This window comes from Camelus ferus, chromosome 12 (genome assembly GCF_009834535.1).
Source record: "Camelus ferus isolate YT-003-E chromosome 12, BCGSAC_Cfer_1.0, whole genome shotgun sequence".
Lineage (NCBI taxonomy): Eukaryota > Metazoa > Chordata > Mammalia > Artiodactyla > Camelidae > Camelus > Camelus ferus.
Genome location: NC_045707.1, coordinates 57,606,283 through 57,624,625, shown reverse-complemented (window position 1 = coordinate 57,624,625; position 18,343 = coordinate 57,606,283). Strand labels below are relative to the sequence as shown.

Below are 18,343 nucleotides of genomic sequence, written 5' to 3'. Positions count from 1 at the left end.
GCTGTATTCTCAGGTGGAGTGCAGGTCCTCTTCCCAGCTCACGTGGTGTGGCAGAACTCAGTTTCTTACAGTTGCCGGACTGAGATCCCCATTTCCTGGCTGGCTTTTAGCCAAGGGCTGCCCTTAGCTCCTTAGAGATGTCCCGAATTCTTTATCACGTGGCCCTGTCCTTCTTCCAAGCCAGCAATGGAGACAATTTTGTCCTTTGAATCTGACCTCTTTCCTAGAATACCTTACTTCCTCTTGTAACTAGCCAAAGAAAGCTCTCCACTTCTAAAGGACGCATGTTATAGAATCAGGTCCACTGGTTACTCTTTCTCCATCTTAAAGTAAATTTATTTGGATTCTTAATTACAACTGCAAAATTTTTTCCCATCATCACTTACATTAATGTTTGGTTGAAAGGCTGGAAGCGGTTGTAGGTACCAGGGTTCCCGGGGGATGTCTGCCTCCATAAAGGTCAGCCATAAGAAGACAAGTTGACCAAGAGCATCTCTGAGCAGCCTTCAAATTCTGATTCCGTGATCTTCTGATTCGTTTGCCTGTTCTATGGATTCAACCACCAAATAGATCTAAAAATTTACTTACTTCCTATTGCTACCATCTTATGTCTTCTTTGGTGAACTAATCAAATAGTCTATGAATTTGTCCCTTTTCCTGTTGTGCAGTCATCAGACTGGACCTGATAAAATGTACTTCTGAACATCTCATTCTGACATCTTGATAGCTTTCCATCACCTGACAGGCTATGTAAAAGTCCCTCTGACATAGTCTATCCCTAGACTATTTCTCTTTGTTATTGCCAAGATGAACCATAAGCTGTAGTCAGACTTGACTAGATCACATTACCCCCTCTTCGAGAATCTCTACCTTCACAATAAGTGCAATCTCATCTCACATGCAACGTTTTCTCTTAAAACTTCTCCTGAACCCCTCAAATCAGTCATATTTCTCTGCTTTGTATTAGGATATTTTGAAAATGGGTCTTATCTCCAAGTGGTCTGAATTCAAACTTAGTGGCTGAAGGATTTCAATAAATCATAGAAATTCTACTTTTTAGCCAGTTCTAGAACGTCTTCCTCTATAAAAGTAAATTTTACATTTTCCTTAAAAAATAACTTTTTTCTCTAATTTCTCTTTTAAATAACTAAAGATAGAAGAGGGAGTTTGTTGTAAGTAGTGTATCAAGTGTTGTGCTCATAAAGCTACTTTTTTAAAGATTAGTGTTTGATGAAATACAGTAAGATTTGATGATAAACATTAGTATTTGAAAACAGAGTAATTGAATCTGATCATATGGCTTTAAGTAACTTACTAGTAGTTTTCTGGTGCATTAGACTCTCTCTTCTCTTCCAGATTTAGGCAAATATAAAAGCAGTCAGTTGATAATTCAATAAAAATTTAAGAGGAAATCCAAAATTTTAACTCAAGTCCAGACCTCTCTATAGAACTCCAGACTCATGCATCCATCTATTATTTGATAACTCCTTCTGGGTATCTGACAGGCATTTGAAAGTTAACATGCTCAAAGTAGATTCTTGATCTTATTCCCCAAAGCTCCTTCCACAGTCATTCTCTTCTTGGTTAATAGTGACTTCAGTCTTTCTGTTTGCTCAATCCAAAGGCCTTAGAGCTTCCCCCTACTCCTCTCTTTCTCTAACGCCCCACATGTCACACATCAGCAAGTCCTCCTTCAAATTATATTCCGAATCTGAATACTTCCTTTCATTTCTGCTGCTGCAGCCCTGGTCCAGGCCATCACTGATCTTGTGTTGACACTGCAGTGGCCTATTAATTACTCTCCCTGTTTTTACCCTTCTCTCCCTTGTCTATTCTCAACACGGTAGCAAGAGTGACTCTGTGCAAACAAAGGTTACAGCCTGTAACTCCTTTACTCAAGTGAAAGTCATAACAATGTTCTTACACTATCATACACAATCCAGTCTTCAGTGTTCCTTCTCATACCTCCAATTCCTACAGGCTACAGTGGCCTTTTTTTTTTTTTTTTTTTAAATTCTTCAAATGTTCCAGGCATGGTTCCAACACAGGGCCTTTAATCATGCATCTCCCTCTGCTGGGAATGTTCTTCCTCCAAATATTCATGGTTAGTTCCCCCCTTTTCATCAGGAACTTCATGTCTCTTAATCAGTGAGGCTTTCTCTCTGACTACTCAATTTAAAATTTCAATATCCTTGGAACTCTTCCTTTCTTCTCTTCCATTTTTTTCCCATAGCACTAGTCATCATCCAAAATACTGTATATAATAGTTGTTTATACTTGTGTATAAACCTCCTGATTATAAATTACCAAAGAGTAGGGACTTCTGTCTGTTTTATTCATTGTATTCCCAGCACTTCCAGTAGTACTTGGCATAAATTAGATGCTCATTAGATACTTACTGAATGTTGAATTAATATGATAGGTACAGGCATCATTTATTTATTAATTTTATTATTTTTAATGTGATTGGCAACGTACAGTTTTTTATCAGTTGTGTTATTTGTGTACAAGTCGTTATCATTCTTTCTGTCTCAGCCTTCTGAGCAAAGGCTCTTGGACATATACAGGGACAGGCGTAGTTGACAAAGCTGCCTTATCACCTAATTCATTGTTCTTTTATATTTCTAACCATAGCATGCTTATATTATTTGTCTCATAAATGGCTGTTTCTTGAAAACATAAGCCTATGTATCTTAATTTCCTAATACCAGGCTCAGAGCCTAACGCAGGATATGCATATAGGAAACCAGTGGTTAATATGAAATCTAATAAGTGACTCCAAGTAGGACCATGTGACTGTAGGTGACTTACAGATACTTTATTGTGTGTGTTAATACCAGTTTGCTTAATGATGCTCTGGAAAGAATTTTACTAAATTTGAATATATGCAAGATAAAAATTAACTAATTATATCAGTTTATTTAATGATCTTATCTATTTATTTTATAATCAACATTTACTATATATAAGATGTACTTGTGTCTATCTAGACATTTAAATATAAGAATGTCTTTGTTGGGAACTGAATATTAAAAACTCAGACCATACCTAGGAAATACATAGGATTATATGAATATGCAGCTCTCCTTTGTACCATTGCTTATATGGGGAACTAAAGTAAGCTTTTTTTTCATGTCGTGCCAAAACTATTTTTTTTTATTTTTTTAAAAAAATTTTATTGAAGTGTAGTTGATTTACAGTGTTAGTTTCAGGTTTGTAAACAACTTGTGAGTGAATTTGGGAGCAAAATTAGGAATGAAAAAAAATCACAATTGTTTTGTCCTGTAACCCTTTGAAACATTGGTCTCTGAAGCATCACCTCAAGCTTCTGTTCATTAAATGCTCCAAGGGCAGTTGAAATAAGAGATCACCACTATGTGCACAGTAAAGAAATATTTGTAAATACTTTTTCTTCCTTTGTTTACACAATGTTTGGTAATTACAGTTGTTTTTCATTTTTCCCTTTACTTTTTAGTTCCCAGTGTTCCCACAAATATTGCTTTTTCCAACATTCAGTCAACTAGTGCAACACTGACATGGATGAGACCTGACAGTATCTTTGGCTACTTCCAAAATTACAAGATTACCACTCAACTTCGGGCTCAAAAATGCGGAGAATGGGAATCAGAAGAATGTGTTGAATATCAAAAAATTCAGTACCTCTATGAAGCTGACCTAACTGAAGAGACCATATACGGGTTGAAGAAATATAGATGGTATAGATTCCAAGTGGCCGCCAGCACCAACGCCGGCTATGGCAATGCTTCAAGTTGGATATCTACCCAAACCCTGCCTGGCCGTAAGTAACATCCTGTATATGTATATATACTTCTGCATTCAAGAAAATGCTCTTTAAATGTGTTTTTTACATAGAAATCATTCAAAGTATAGGTAAAGATTGCTCTTATAACTTTAGTTTTATATTTTAAAACTAACTGGTTATCCTACTTGCTTAAACACCATTAACCATAATAACATATTTGTTTTTTAACTGAATTGAATCCCAGTGGGAAATTCAATTTCTGTCTATTATTAGGGCTTTTCTCTAACTCCCAGAGTTGTGCCAAGGTGCTAGAGTCTTTGACTCCAACAAAGCATTATGGTCCTCTCCTGTGATCTCTCACTAGGCTACACTGATTGCCATCAAGTATCCTTTTCTCTGTGCCTACATTTTCCCTCCTATCCAGAAGCTATGCTGCTTTTAAGCCAGCTTTACAACCTTTTCAGTGACTTTAGGCTTACACACACACACACACACACACACACACACACACACACACCCCGTTTCTGTGATAAATGTAGGCTGCTGTAGACCTTTACAAATAGTGAGATAAACTGATCTAGAGGCTTTATTTTCTAGGTCACTAAATGTGTCTCTTGTTACTATTCCCCAGAGTACCTGGCATAATGTTTCTGTAGTAAATGTTAAATGAAGGCTTGTTAATGCAATTCCACATTTGAGATGGAATCTAGACAACTTAGCCTTCTTCCCAGTTGTCTGTCTCCTCTGTGGTGTTTGGACTTCTGGTTTCTGTAAGATCTGCCCTTCTGATTTTTCTCTTAACCTCCTTGATAGCCCTTTCTCAGTCTCCTTGGCATGTTTTCTCTCTCTCTCTCTTTAAATCTAAGTATTGGAGTGTTGAGAAATCTGTAGTTAGCCCTTTTCTTTATCAACACACAACACCTAGACCTTACCCTAAGTGACCTTATCCTGTCCTATGGCTTTAAAGTCTACCTATATAGTCATTATTCTCCAGTATCTACTTCCAGTTCCAGTGCTCCCTAGAGCCCATTCAGTATATTTACTGGAGCAACTGATACCATTGGGCAGATGTGTCAAATATATCTCTCAAAATGAATGTGGTATAAGCACTAAACCTTTTCATCCTCCAATCTTTCTTCCCTCATTAAGGTCCACCATCACTCATCTGACTGCAGAAAGTGAAAATCCAGGCAGCATTCTTTTCCTCCTCCACTCTGCTGATGATTTGTTTCAACCATGCTGTCTAAACACATCCCTCCACTTGCATTGCTGTCGTATTAGTCCTGTTCTTCATTATTGCTACCACTGCATTAACCTGACATCCTTAGCTTTCAAGCTGATCTCTTTAAACCCAAATCAGATGATGTCACTTCCTTGTTTAAAGCCTTTCAACGAATTTCCAGTTACTCTAACTGTATAAATTATGAAAATGAGTTGATCACTCTTCTTTTAGTCTCAGGAATGAAGAGAATATTGTTCTAATGATAAATATTTGAGTTTCATAAAATTACAGTTAAAAAGTTTTATTATGTTAAGCCACGGAGATATAATCTGAGATTGCATTTGATATGAAAAACAAAAAGACACTACATATATTAGTGCAAGACAGAATATATGATGAACTGACATGTAAGAATAAGAGAAAGAGAAATTACAACCATAAAAAAGAATAAAATAATACCATTTGCAGCAACATGGATGGACCTGGAGATTGTCATTCTAAGTGAAGTAAGCCAGAAAGAGAAAGAAAAATACCATATGAGATCACATATATGTGGGATCTTTAAAAAAAAAAAAAAAAGGACACAAATGAACTTATTTACAAAACAGAGATAGACTCATAGACATAGAAAACAAACTTATGGTTACCAGGGGAAAGGGTGTGGGGAAGGATAAATTAGGAGTGGGATATTGCAGATTCTAACTACTATATATAAAATAGATAAACAAGGTCCTACTGCATAGCACAGGGAACTATATTCAATACCTTGTAATGACCTATAATAAAAGAATATAAAAAGGAATATATATGTATAAATGAATCATCATGCACTACACCAGAAATTAACACAACGTTGTAAATTGACTATGCTTCAATTAAAAAAAAAAAGAGAGAAATTAGAACAGTCAAGCAAGAAAAATTTTAAAGAGCAGTAATGCTTTTAAGATTAAAAGTCAGTAATGCTTAGATGTTGATGTTTCTGCATACCATAAATGGAAAGTATTACAGATATTTTGCAAACAGAAAGTAATCCAGATGAAGAAAATTAATAAGTTTTTTATTATCATCATTGATTCCAAAACAGTGTTACGTCGTTTTGCAATATATAGGCAGATAAAAAATGATGAAAATGAATGATTTCTCGGAATTATAGAAAAGACTAAACAACAGTATAAATTAGTAAAAATCACTGTTTCAGAATTGTGCATTTTATTCTAATGGCATCAAGTTGTGCCTAAGCACTTACTAACGGAACATTTTATCAAACCCTGGAGCTTCTTTGATAAGTTGATGGCTAGTTTGAGATCATATCATTCAACATTTGAATATTGCAAATAAAAAGACCACTCAGTTGGAATAATACATATTAATAAAATGTTCTAAAATGGCTTTTAGAATAAGAAAATATGTTAAACTCTCTCTGAGCTCATAAAGAAGAGCACTGAAATTGAAGATGCAGGGAGCAAAGTTGGAATGCAAGCTGAGAATTAAATTGGATTGCTTTCTGAATCCGAATCTACTGCTGTATACTACAGTGAAGGAAGGCAAGAATATTCAGCCAACTCAAGCTAACATTTCTTTCTCCCACATACTCTGATCTAGATAACTGAAGCCGAATCCCTTTTCTCCTTAAATTGTCTGTATCATAGCCGTAACTCTCTACTTCATGCTGAGTGTGCGTGGATACAAACATAAGCGCAAAAATTACAAATGGCAGAAATACTTAACTTGAAATAGTAAAGCCTTACAGATTATTTTACTCATCTCTTCTTTTTCTAATTATCCTTTTGCTCAAAAGCAATTTGAGTTGTGTGTGTGGGAGGAATGTAGACTGGAAAGCTGTTAAGTATCTCAGTGGTGCACAATAGGTACTTATAATGCTGAGGAAATGTACAACTTTAAAAGAGTGTGGGTGTGAAATTTGTATGGAATGAAATGGGACTCTCATAATGTGCATCCCCTATAGACCACCAAGACTGGAGGACAGCAAGAAGGGAAAATTCCTGAGGTAACACTTAGGTTGTGAAAACCACAGGATACCATACTCATGAGGAATTTTAACTACCCAAACATCTGTTAGGTTAAAAAAAATTCAACAAAACATGCCTCATCAAAGAAGCTTCCAAGGAATGCAACTTTATGATCTAAAAAGAAGAAAAACCGAATAGAGGGCAAATAACTCATTCACATGTTTAGAAAGAAGACATTGTGGATGAGTTACTGTTTATGCAATTATGTTTCTTAATTCTGAATGATGTGATGCAATTAGAATGTGGTGAATGCTATCATAACAGAGGTAGACATTCCCCTTTCTATAAGGAAGAAATTATATAATGATAAGAAGAGATGTTAGCCATAGATAAATAGGAAAATATAATTCATGACTAATTTATGATGTAAAGAAGCCCATTTGGTAGCGGTGGCTTTCTAGAGAAAATAAATATAATTTATTCTAGACATGATGGTTGTACTTATGCAATATTAATTAGATACTGCTGAAAGTCTTCTAAGTTAGTTGCCTGATACTCTGAAATGTGTAATTCAAGACAGTATCTCTCTCATAGACCTGGAGATTGAAGTTACCGGTATGACCTCTTGGGTTTCCACAGACATCTCTAGCCCCGTATTAGCACTGTCCCTGCCCCCCCCCTCCCCCGCAAACCTTCTCCTCCCTCTGTGTTCCCTGTTTCAGGGTATTGTACCTATTTGTTCAAGCTCACAATCTAGGAATCAAGCTTAATTCTTTCTTGCCATCCTCACCCCCAAGTCCATAACTGAATCCTGTTAAATTTACCTTCTAAATATTTCCTGAATTTGTTTCTTTCTCTATTAAGGGTCTGTAAATTCAGACCCCTTAAAATACATCTCCTAGATCATTACAAAACATATCTAAATGGTCTTTCTGTTCCCATTTTGTCTGCCCATCCACCTGAATCCAGTTTTTTTTTTTAACACACTTATCTGTTATTCCTCTGCTTAAAAGCTTTGTAGTTTTCTATTTTCCTATTGTGTAGAAAGTAGACTTGCAGTGTGCTCTGTCCGGTCGTCTATGATTTGTGCTTATATTCCCCACACGCACCTCGCTCGTTCTCCTTTGTGCTTCTTTCTTACTGTCCTTGCTGTCCTCTTTTGGAGACCAACTGCCTTTTCTTTATGTTTCAAACCAAACATCTCCTTTGCAAAGCCTTCTATAAATTCCTCTTTCCACTACCACTTTCTAAAAGTTGTTTCTAAATACTGAACATATTACCTCGTAATGGTTTCTCTCTCACGGATGGAATTCTGAGGTCCCCAAAAGCAGAGGTGGCCAGGTGATGGAGTCTTGTGTATATTTCTACCCCTCACGCCTCCTCAGTATCTCAGACTGAGTGAATGTGGCATTTGGACTCAAGGAAAGCATTTGACTTTAATATGAAAGTATTTCAATGTGAAAATTCTCCGTGTTGCAAAATAGTTCATACTAATTTTCTCCAATCTTTTGTCTGTAACTTGTTTTTTAAATACTTGCATGGTTCTTGTCAAAATTAAAATTCTCCCAATTAGTGGTTTCTCTTCATGTTTGACATGTTCAGCTTTTTTTAATTTCACAGACTAGTCTATTTTATATCGTTGATACTTTTTCCTTTTCATTAATCTATATAATAAGTAGGAATTACTGCATACAGGGAAGAAACAAGCACATAATAAATTGAGAAGGCTTTCAAACAATGAAAGTAAATAGTGAATGCCTATCTCAGAATAGATTGAAGCTTTAGCAGTATCTAAATGATTAACTAAAATAATAAACTGTTAATGAATTTATATGGTAAAGTGAGACCATAGTAGGTTGTTAGTCCATGAAGAAAACGAAGGAGAACAATGTCTTAATTTGGGCTGCTTAGTATGATTAGAAAGAGAAGATATTTGGGTGAAATCATAAAGAACATAATAGTGTAGATATAAAATTATTTAATAAAGTACTTAACTATATATTTAATTTAAAAGAGCTTTTGCCAGATTCTTAAACAGTTTTCTAGAACATAAATAAAAGTATTTTGAAATTCCATTACATAAGCATGTAGAATGTGCTTTTCAGCAAAATCACTAAAAATCAGAGGATAAGAATTTTCATTATATTATTTTTTAAAAATCAATATTATAGAAAGGCTGGTTATCAAAATGAAAAAAGGAGAAAAAAATTTCCCCCAATTATAGCTAGCTATATTTTATGTTTTAAAAATTCAGTTGAGTTCTCTCACTTTCTCATCTCAGACTCATCTCAATCTCATATTGAATTGAATTGATCTATTTATTTTTAATTGCTATTTATCTATTTTATATAAAGTAGTGTGTATCTCTTAATCTCAAGCTCCTAATTTATCTCTCCCCTCCTTTCCCCTTTGATAACCATAAGTTTGTTTTCTATGTCTGTGAGTCTGTTTCTGTTTTATAAATAAGTTCATTCATATCATTTTTTTAGATTCCACATATAAGTGATATCATATGATACTGGTTTTTCTCTGAGTTACTTCACTTAGTATGATAATCTCTAGAACCATCTGTGTTGCTGCAAATGGTATTATTTCTTTTCTTTTTTTTTTAATTGAGTTATAGTCAGTTTACAATGTGTCGATTTCTGGTGTACAGCACAATTTTTCAGTCATACATGAATACACATATATTCATTTTCATATTCTTTTTCACCATGAGCTACTTACTACAAGATCTTGAATGTATTTCCCTGCACTATACAGTATAAACTTGTTTATCTATTCTATATATACCTGTCAATATCTACAAATCTCGAACTCCCAGTCTATCTCTTTCCCACCTCCGTCCCCACTGGCAACCACAAATTTGTATTTCTATGTCTGTGAGTCTGTTTATGTTTTACATTTAAGTTCATTTGTCATCTTTTTTTTTTATATTCCATATATGAGTGATATCATATGGTATTTTTCCTTCTCTTTCTGGCTTGCTTCATTTAGAATGACATTCTCCAGTGACATCCATGTTGCTGCAGATGGCATTATGTTGTCATTGTTGTGGCTGAGTAGTATTCCATTGTATAAATATACCACATCTTCTTTATCCAGTCATCTATTGATGGATATTTAGGCTGTTTCCATGTCTTGGCTATTGTAAATAGTGCTGTGAACGTTGGGGTGCAGGTGTCTTTTTGAAGTAGGCTTCCTTCTGGATATATGCCCAGGAGTGGTGTTGCTGGGTCATATGATAAGTCTATTTTTAGTCTTTTGAGGAATCTCCATACTGTTTTCTACAATGGCTACACCAAACTGCATTCCCTCCAGCACTATAGGGGGGTTCTCTTTTCTCCACACCCTCTCCAGCATTTATCATCTGTTGACTTTTGAATGATGGCCATTCTAATTGGTGTGAGGTGACACCTCATTGTTTTGATTTGCATTTCTCTGATAGTGATAATGAGCATTTTTTTGTGTTCCTATTGGTCATTCATAAGTCTTCATTGGAGAATTGCTTGTTAAGGTCTTCTGCCAATTTTTGGATTGGGTTGTTTTTTTTTTGTTATTAAGTCATATGAGCTGTTTATATATTCTGGAGATCAAGCCCTTGTCAGTTTCATCTTTTGCAAATATTTTCTCCCATTCCATAGGCTGTCATTTTGTTTTGCTTATGGTTTCCTTTGCTGTGCAAAAGCTTGTAAGTTAAATTAGGTCCCATTTGTTTATTTTTGCTTTTATTTCTATTGCTTGAGTAGACTGCCCTAGGAGAACATTGCAGAGATGTATGTGAGATAATGTTTTGCCTATGTTTTCTTCTAGGAGGTTTATTGTGTCTTGTCTTATATTTAAGTCTCTAATCCATTTTGAGTTTATTTTTGTGTATGGTGTGATGGAATATTCTAACTTCATTGATTTACATGCTGCTGTCCAGTTTTCCAAACACCAGAAAATGACATTATTTCTGAATTGAATTTATTTTGACTCTTCTGAAAATCTTTTTTTCCCTTGGTTCAGAAAGAAGTGTGAAGTAGGCTTAATTCTTAGTAATTTTCTTGTCATTAATCTCAGTTGAGGTCTGCCTCAGTTTTAGGCCATGGGCCAACAAATTTTCAGCTCCGTTTCCTTCTGCATTTACTAAGAAAGTGGGGAGAACTCTTACTTGACTTTGGAAAGCTCCCAATTCTGAAAAAAGAACATAGGATTGTGATGCCTGATAGTTAGGGCACTTTTTGGTTGGGCGTATAGTAACTGAACTGAGACCCCCCTTGTCTGGATAGTAAGAATCATGACAACAGCAAAGCTTATCTGTGTGCTGGAACTATTCTTAGAACTTTACACATGCCGATTCATTCATGCACCTCACTCATTTCTAGGATAGAGCCTGTGCTTTTAGATCTTGAGTAGGACTTGGTATGAAAGTACTAAGAGGTGGAGGGGTGCCAAGGAGGATTACAAAGGGAAGATACTCAGGTGGAATCATAATTTAAAGGACATAATAGTAGGCATATAAAATTAAACTATTTAATAAAGCATTCAACTCTATTTAACTAATGTCAAAAAAAAAACAAAACAAAACAACTTTTGCTAGGTTCTTAAGCAAGTTTCCCAGGATATAAATAAAAATAATTAGAAATTCCACTTGCATAAACAAATAGAATGTCTTTTTCAGCACAAACACTAAAAACAAAACAGTTGAAGGAAATTTATAGGATAATTACTATGTGATATTACTAGCTTTGAAAACCGAGACTAAGAAAGACTTGGAGATATTACACAAGCTTCTAGTACATAATCCAGCCATCTCCATTCCCAAACAATTGGATGGGATTTGCCCCAACACACATTGACTTCTAAGTACACTTTAATTTCTTTTCTTTTTAATTATACTTTGTTTTATAAACAAAATGCTATTCTAGAAAAAAAGATGTATTATCTGATCCTAAAAGCAATAGAACTACTAGGAGAATGTTTTCATTCTCACCTGGCATGGCTACTATTAGAAATGAGAGTTTTGGGGTATTTTGTATTTTTTTTTTCCAACTTAAGCCAGCCTCAGTTACTCAGAAAACTACTCATTCAGCGTCACAGAAAACAGTCGTACAGTGAAGTCTAATACTGTGGATATCCATGAATCAGTCTCAGTTCTCATCGAATAGTCTAATGGGTCAGATTCTTACGCTTATATTTGCCTTTTGTGACACCATCTTGCTGTTGGGAAATCTAACTATAAAACAAAATGAAAGTCCTGTAAATGGTAGGAAATATGTCCTCTACCAACAATAGTTTCACCCCAGTGAAATCCCTGGGCTCTAGGGAAACACTCAACAGCGGGAAGGGTAGCCAATTAGTGCAGTATTGTCATCAGTGGGATGTGTCCAGAGATGCTCTTGGCCTGCATAAATGTGGTCAATCTAATTGCTGAACTTCTTTAGGTCCCTTGATGCCCTGCATTGTTTAAGATGTCAGGAATCCACCCAAACCACCCAGCTAGTTAGATTTCATCTAGTCCTGAGAGGCATCTAAAACTTAAAGCTAATTCGTCCAGGTATGGTGAATCTAAGCCAACCTACAGCCCTAAAGGCTGTTAATACTGGTACAGGTGAGGAAAGAAAAGGAGTCCTTCATTTAGTGATGACAGTAGCTAGGCATCTGGTAGTCCCGTGTACCAACTCCTGAAACTAAAATACCCTGAAGGGAAGGACCTTTAAATAAACTTAAAATGAACTTTAATTCAAATAGCTGTGCAGACAGCTTAAATCACACATATGTGCAGAGCTCAAGATTTTTTGTCTTGTGAGTCACTGTCAAGTCATTTATTTATTTATGTTTATTCTTTAGGAAAGTCACTACCACATGGTGCACTAAAAACCACAGAGTATTTCCTGCAACATTTCTCATCATTAAATTTACAGGGATCTGCAGAAGGCAGAGTTACTAATAAGTCTTTGAGTGTGCTTATTCTGAAAGTATAGTATTAGACACACCAAAATTTGGTGGTTCTTAATCAAACTGGTGTAGACCTGGGGGCATTCTAACTTTTGTATGCACTAGGCAAAATGATGGTCTATCCAGACTCACCTTTCAGCTAACACACTTAGCATGGGGACACAGATGGATGGGAAAGATGACCCTGACCCACATAAGACCCACATTCCTGTGCAAGGATAGAAGCATGATAATCAGGAAATGATGGTTGTTAGTTACAGAAAATGCATTATTGTGAAAACCAGGGGAAAAGTGCTTATGAGAGGAAGTGATTGGATTATGGGGAATGAGAGAATAAGGATAGATCATTCCTACTGAGTAAATTGCTGTGATTTATAAGAGAAAGGGTATAGTGATCTCTTAGCCCATTACTGACTCGATTCATTTCACAAACAATCCTAAATCAGAATGTGACAGTGTATGGAGAGACAAAGTCTCCCAGAGATGCTTATCCATTACTAAGCTTTTCAACTGGCATATTTTCAACTCCTCAGACTTTTACTGCTTTAAGCTTCCTTTAATTTGGTAGTTGACGCTCATAATTGTAAATTTGTATCCCCCCTTATGTGACTCTAATAATGTACTACACACTGGAATAAAAAATAATACTGAATGTATTTTATTATGCACTTGAGATTTTGATAAATTCCAAGAGAAAATTACCTAAAAGAAACTTGAAAATGCTATTTGCTTAAAAGTATACTATAATATTTGAATGATACTAAAATAATTAGATGCTGTTTTATAATATACTTTGAGCATTTTGGTGTTCTATATATTTCTCTTAAAATACTCATGAGTTAAATGATTATCTTTCATTGCTTTATACAGATGAAATATATATTCTAATCAGTCATATATTATGTGCATATAATCTACTCATGTATCAGTTTAGTTATGTGTTTACTTTTTTTTTAGTTTAGATTTAGAAGTCCTTATTCCATCACATTATAATTGTTCAAGAATATTGATTAATATAGTATGTTCTAAGAATAATATTTCATAAAGGATTTAACACAGGGAACACTTATGTAACAAAACAAGCAATTGCATCAAATTTACTAAAAATGCAGGTGTTAGAGTGTTTCTTAAAAAAAAAACAACTTTAGGAAAGTTCAAGAAATGGCATTAAAGCACAGCTCAGTGAGGGGCTAAATACTTTGCCTTTTTCTAATGGCTGGTTAGTGTATAGAACTTAAAATATTTAGTATTTCAAGTGGTTAGTATGTGCCATGAGTGATCTTTAAATGTCTTTTTTCACTCAGCTCTGCTTGGGGTAGCAAATACTCCCCGATGAGGGCTTTGATTGCTGGTATTAAAGGAATGATTGCAGGGTTAACATTTTCCTGTGAAAGATGAGAAGTTGAAGTAAGGCATCGTCCTGCTTTCTGAGCTGGTCTACAGAAATACTTGCCAGACTAGCCGAAGTTTCCCTTGGGAAATGGTTTTGGATCTGTCATCATCGGAGCCCCCGAGGATCCAAAGGACAGAGCAGGGAAGACACAGATATAGAAGAATATTTCCTGGAAGTATTTCTAAAAACAAGCTCCCGTCAACATAGTCACGGAAAAATCTTATCAATTTTCTTATCACAGAAAATTCTCAGTAAGCTGTCCGTGGTATCTGGGCAACAATAATGTACCACCTTGCCTGTCTGCGGGAATGAGTTAGGTTTACGAGTGTACTTCCGACAGCTATTGGGTTGGTATATTTACAGAGGTATAAGAATCAGATTCTAAAGGTAATCTCCCCTCTTTTGATCTAATTAATTTTGACCCATCTTCCTGGCATGAGTTAGATACCAAGCATCAAAATCTACAAAGGTCCCTTCTAGTTCAGGGTAATAAACTGTGGCATTTGTCTTTTTGTCTGACAGCAGTTCTTACAGAGACCTTAGCAGTGGCATTAAAGGCCCTACACAGTCTGGCCCCATTTTCTCTCTGACTCTCAGTCTGACTTACTTGGGTCCAGCCTCACCGAAGCTCTTGTTATCCCTAGAACACAGCAGACATAGTCCTGTCTCATGGCCATCTCCCTGTGACACTCTTCAAACATCCCCATGTTCCTCTGCCTCCTTTGCGTCTTTGTTTAAATGTCATCTGTTTAGAGAGGCATATTCTGACCACCATATTTTTTAAAATAGTAACTCCCATCCACATTCCCATTTTAATTATCCTGCTTCATTTTCTTTTATTGTGGTGCATACCACTTCCTAACAGAGTATGTCATTTACTTGTATGAGATGTTCCTGAAGCTCTATATGGATAGGACCACACCTACCTTGATCATTTCTATAGACCTGATCACTTTCCCAGCCCCTGGCACATAGAAGATGCTCTATAAATATTTACTGATTGGATAAATGCACCAATTTCACTGAGAAGCCAACAGAACATTCGGGTAGAAATAAAGAGAAAGGTAGGCTAAAATAGTTTCCTGTCTCATACCACCTGAAATGTGTGGCCTGTCAGAAAATTCTGTGTCTCTACAATGGTTCTTACAGAGCTAGAAGGCAGGTTTGGCAAAAACATTCATAAATGGTAAGTAACTAAACTATTAAAATTAATAAATGCCTTAATATAAAGTTTTACTTAGCTTCTAGCCCATCTCCTTTTACAGAGTCAAAGGCAGGAGATAGGCCATTGGAACCCACAAAACATCTTTGATTTTTCAAAGCTGTTTTCTCCATAGGAACATTCATAATAATGATCAGTCATGGTGCACCTGATCCTGAACATCTCAATATCCAGTTTGGGAAGGAAAGAGTATAGAGGGCGTTATTCTGTGAGGCCCTCCAAAAGCACTTAATTATATTGGTGGCAGGAGACCTCTCGTGGTTCTCATTTGTATTTATCCAAATGAATTACACTACAATTTGAGACAGTTTTCATAAATCTAGGATCATAAAATTAGAATAAGACCGATCATCTCAGGATATGCAGCGTTTGTTCAAGTGCTGAAATTCCATGACCTTTTCTATAGTAGTCACCAGAGAAATCATGTACCCAATTCTGTCATCATTATTAACACCTCCCAGCTCATCATAGCTCTGAATCCTGGAACATCCCCTCCCCACTCTCCTCTGGATGCCATATGGACTGGATCTCCGAGTCAGTGTTCAGAGGTCTGCACAAAAATCAGAAAAGGTTCAAGTAGGAAGGATATGCTTGTCACCCCAAAGGCATTTTCCCACAGAAACTTTCTCATACATATTTGCTAGATACCTCTATAGTGATATTTGAGTACCACTTTAAGTTATTTCAAGCCTACTCTTACAATATATTTTTATGGGCTAAATTGGGCATCCCAAATCCAAAACACATAATATCATCGCCTTGGAAACATTCTACTGCCAATAACTCATTCATAGTTCAAAGACTGTCACTAGTATTAACATCTTAAATACCTACCTGCTGTTGAGATAAACCTTTTGGCTTTCTTCAGAGCATGTGACTCACCTGAATCAGATACACTTGCTATATTTATACCATCCCAATTTTTAAAGAATTATCTGAAAAAATTTTAAACCCTTTTCCATCTCGACCTGTGTTCCTAGTTCTAGGTTCATCTTTCCAGTTGCCAGGTAGGCATCTCCATCCTTGTCAGTATCTCAGGTTTCATGATCACAGATCCAAATTTATCATCTCCTGCCATAGCCTAACCCCTACCCAACCTAGTAACTGTCCCTGAATGTGCTGCCGTTGCTCTGTCAACACTCTCCCAGGATTTATACATGAATTAGCCTTTACTACATCCTCTATGTCACGTCTAATAAGCACTTAAGTCCGTTTAATTAAAATTTTCTAAATGACTGTGGGATTTATCTCCTCCAGTCTCTCCCGACTGTCACTCTACTGCTTGAGGATCATCAGATGTCAGCTGGCTTTCAGGAAGTAGCCTATCTGGACTCAGTGCTTCCGAGCACTTACCTATTTCATAGCAATCTGAGATTTCTTCCTAAATCATTAGAAAAATACTTCCCTATTCAAAACTTTCAGTGTCATCCCACTGTTTAAAGAATGAACTTCAAACCCTTTAACATAATAATCAAGTGCCTAACTTAATTCCTCAGTGACTCCTTGAGGCTTGTCACCTACTCTGTCCCTCTGTGAATGCTGGTCTTTCTGTGATGTCCCTGTTCCTTGAATTTAGGGATTCTGAATATTTTTTTTTTGTACCATGGATTCCTCTGACAGTTTGGTAAAGTGTGTGGACCCCTTCCTCGAGTTATAGTTTCAAATGTATAAAATAATAAACGTAAGATTACCATGGAAAGCCATTCTGCCGAAATAAAATTCTGTCTGTCTGTGGACCTTGTTGTTTATGTCTTTGTGGCTTTGCTTATCACCCTCTTAGCAAAGAAGTGCCCCCAAACCAGCCTTCTGATTATTGAAGTCCTTCTCATGTTTCAAAGCCTCTTCAGTCTCCATCTCCTCTCTGCAGCTTTACCTTGACTCCCAGCCCACCCAGACCCACCACTTCATCCTTTGCCTTGTCAGGATAGATTATTTATGTTTCTAATTAGTTCTTATCTTTACTTTGCCCTTTATTGTAATAGTTTGTATTAATTGACAAAAAACGGACCAAACACTAAGCTAACCGGCCACTTTCACACATTATGTGTTTGTAATTCTTTTTAACTGTGAAATGTGCACACAAGGAGGAAACTGAGGTCCCACAGTTTTGTTGTTTGACCCAGATCACACAACTTACTGCTCTTATAAATTATTTGAGAAAAGGAATATTGCATCTTCTTTACACCTTCTTGGGATCTATGGAATAATATTGTTTAGTAATATTTGTTCATGTGGATTTAAAAATCAGAAATACTGGGAAATACTAATCTCCTAATATTTAATGTCCCTGGAATTGACAAAGAGCCATACTAGGACAGAGAAGGTGTGACCTAAGTGTTTCTAGGTCAATGTCTGTGTCAAATTAATTGTGACTCAATCCTTCTTAACATACTGAAAACTGTTCTAATTCCTGGTAGCTTCACAAATTGAGATTTAAACAAGGGTTTTCAGCACTCGGTTCCCTAAAATATTGACTCTTACTTTGTACTCTTGATGAAAAGACAACAATAATAAAAGTAAGACAAATTAAACAATTTTTTTGGAATCTTAATGAATTCAGGAAATACTTACATTTGTAATAATCAGATCAGTTGTATAATTTATTTCCTATGCTACCCCCTCAGGGAAATCAAAACCAAGCCAATTTACATTTGTAAGACAATAAATTTCAAATATAATTCACTTGAACCAGTTTCACTTTTCTGTAGGCAAATATGTGTCTGCAAGATTTCTTAAAACAACGTTGTTAGTCTAACTTTTTAAAAATAAAAATATTTATTTGTTTAAAAAGATTTACTTTAGCAATAGTAATGGTTTCTTTTTCAAAATGTTA

General features: G+C 35.8%; 1 protein-coding gene across 1 annotated transcript in view; it reads left to right on the top strand.

The window, feature by feature from the left end:
* PTPRQ (protein tyrosine phosphatase receptor type Q) overlaps positions 1-18,343 on the top strand; it is a 179,051-nt gene that overhangs the window by 91,838 nt on the left and 68,870 nt on the right. The window contains exon 26 of the mRNA XM_032493701.1: positions 3,476-3,799. Within this exon, the coding sequence (XP_032349592.1) occupies positions 3,476-3,799 (324 nt within the window). The remainder of the gene's footprint in view (positions 1-3,475; positions 3,800-18,343) is intronic.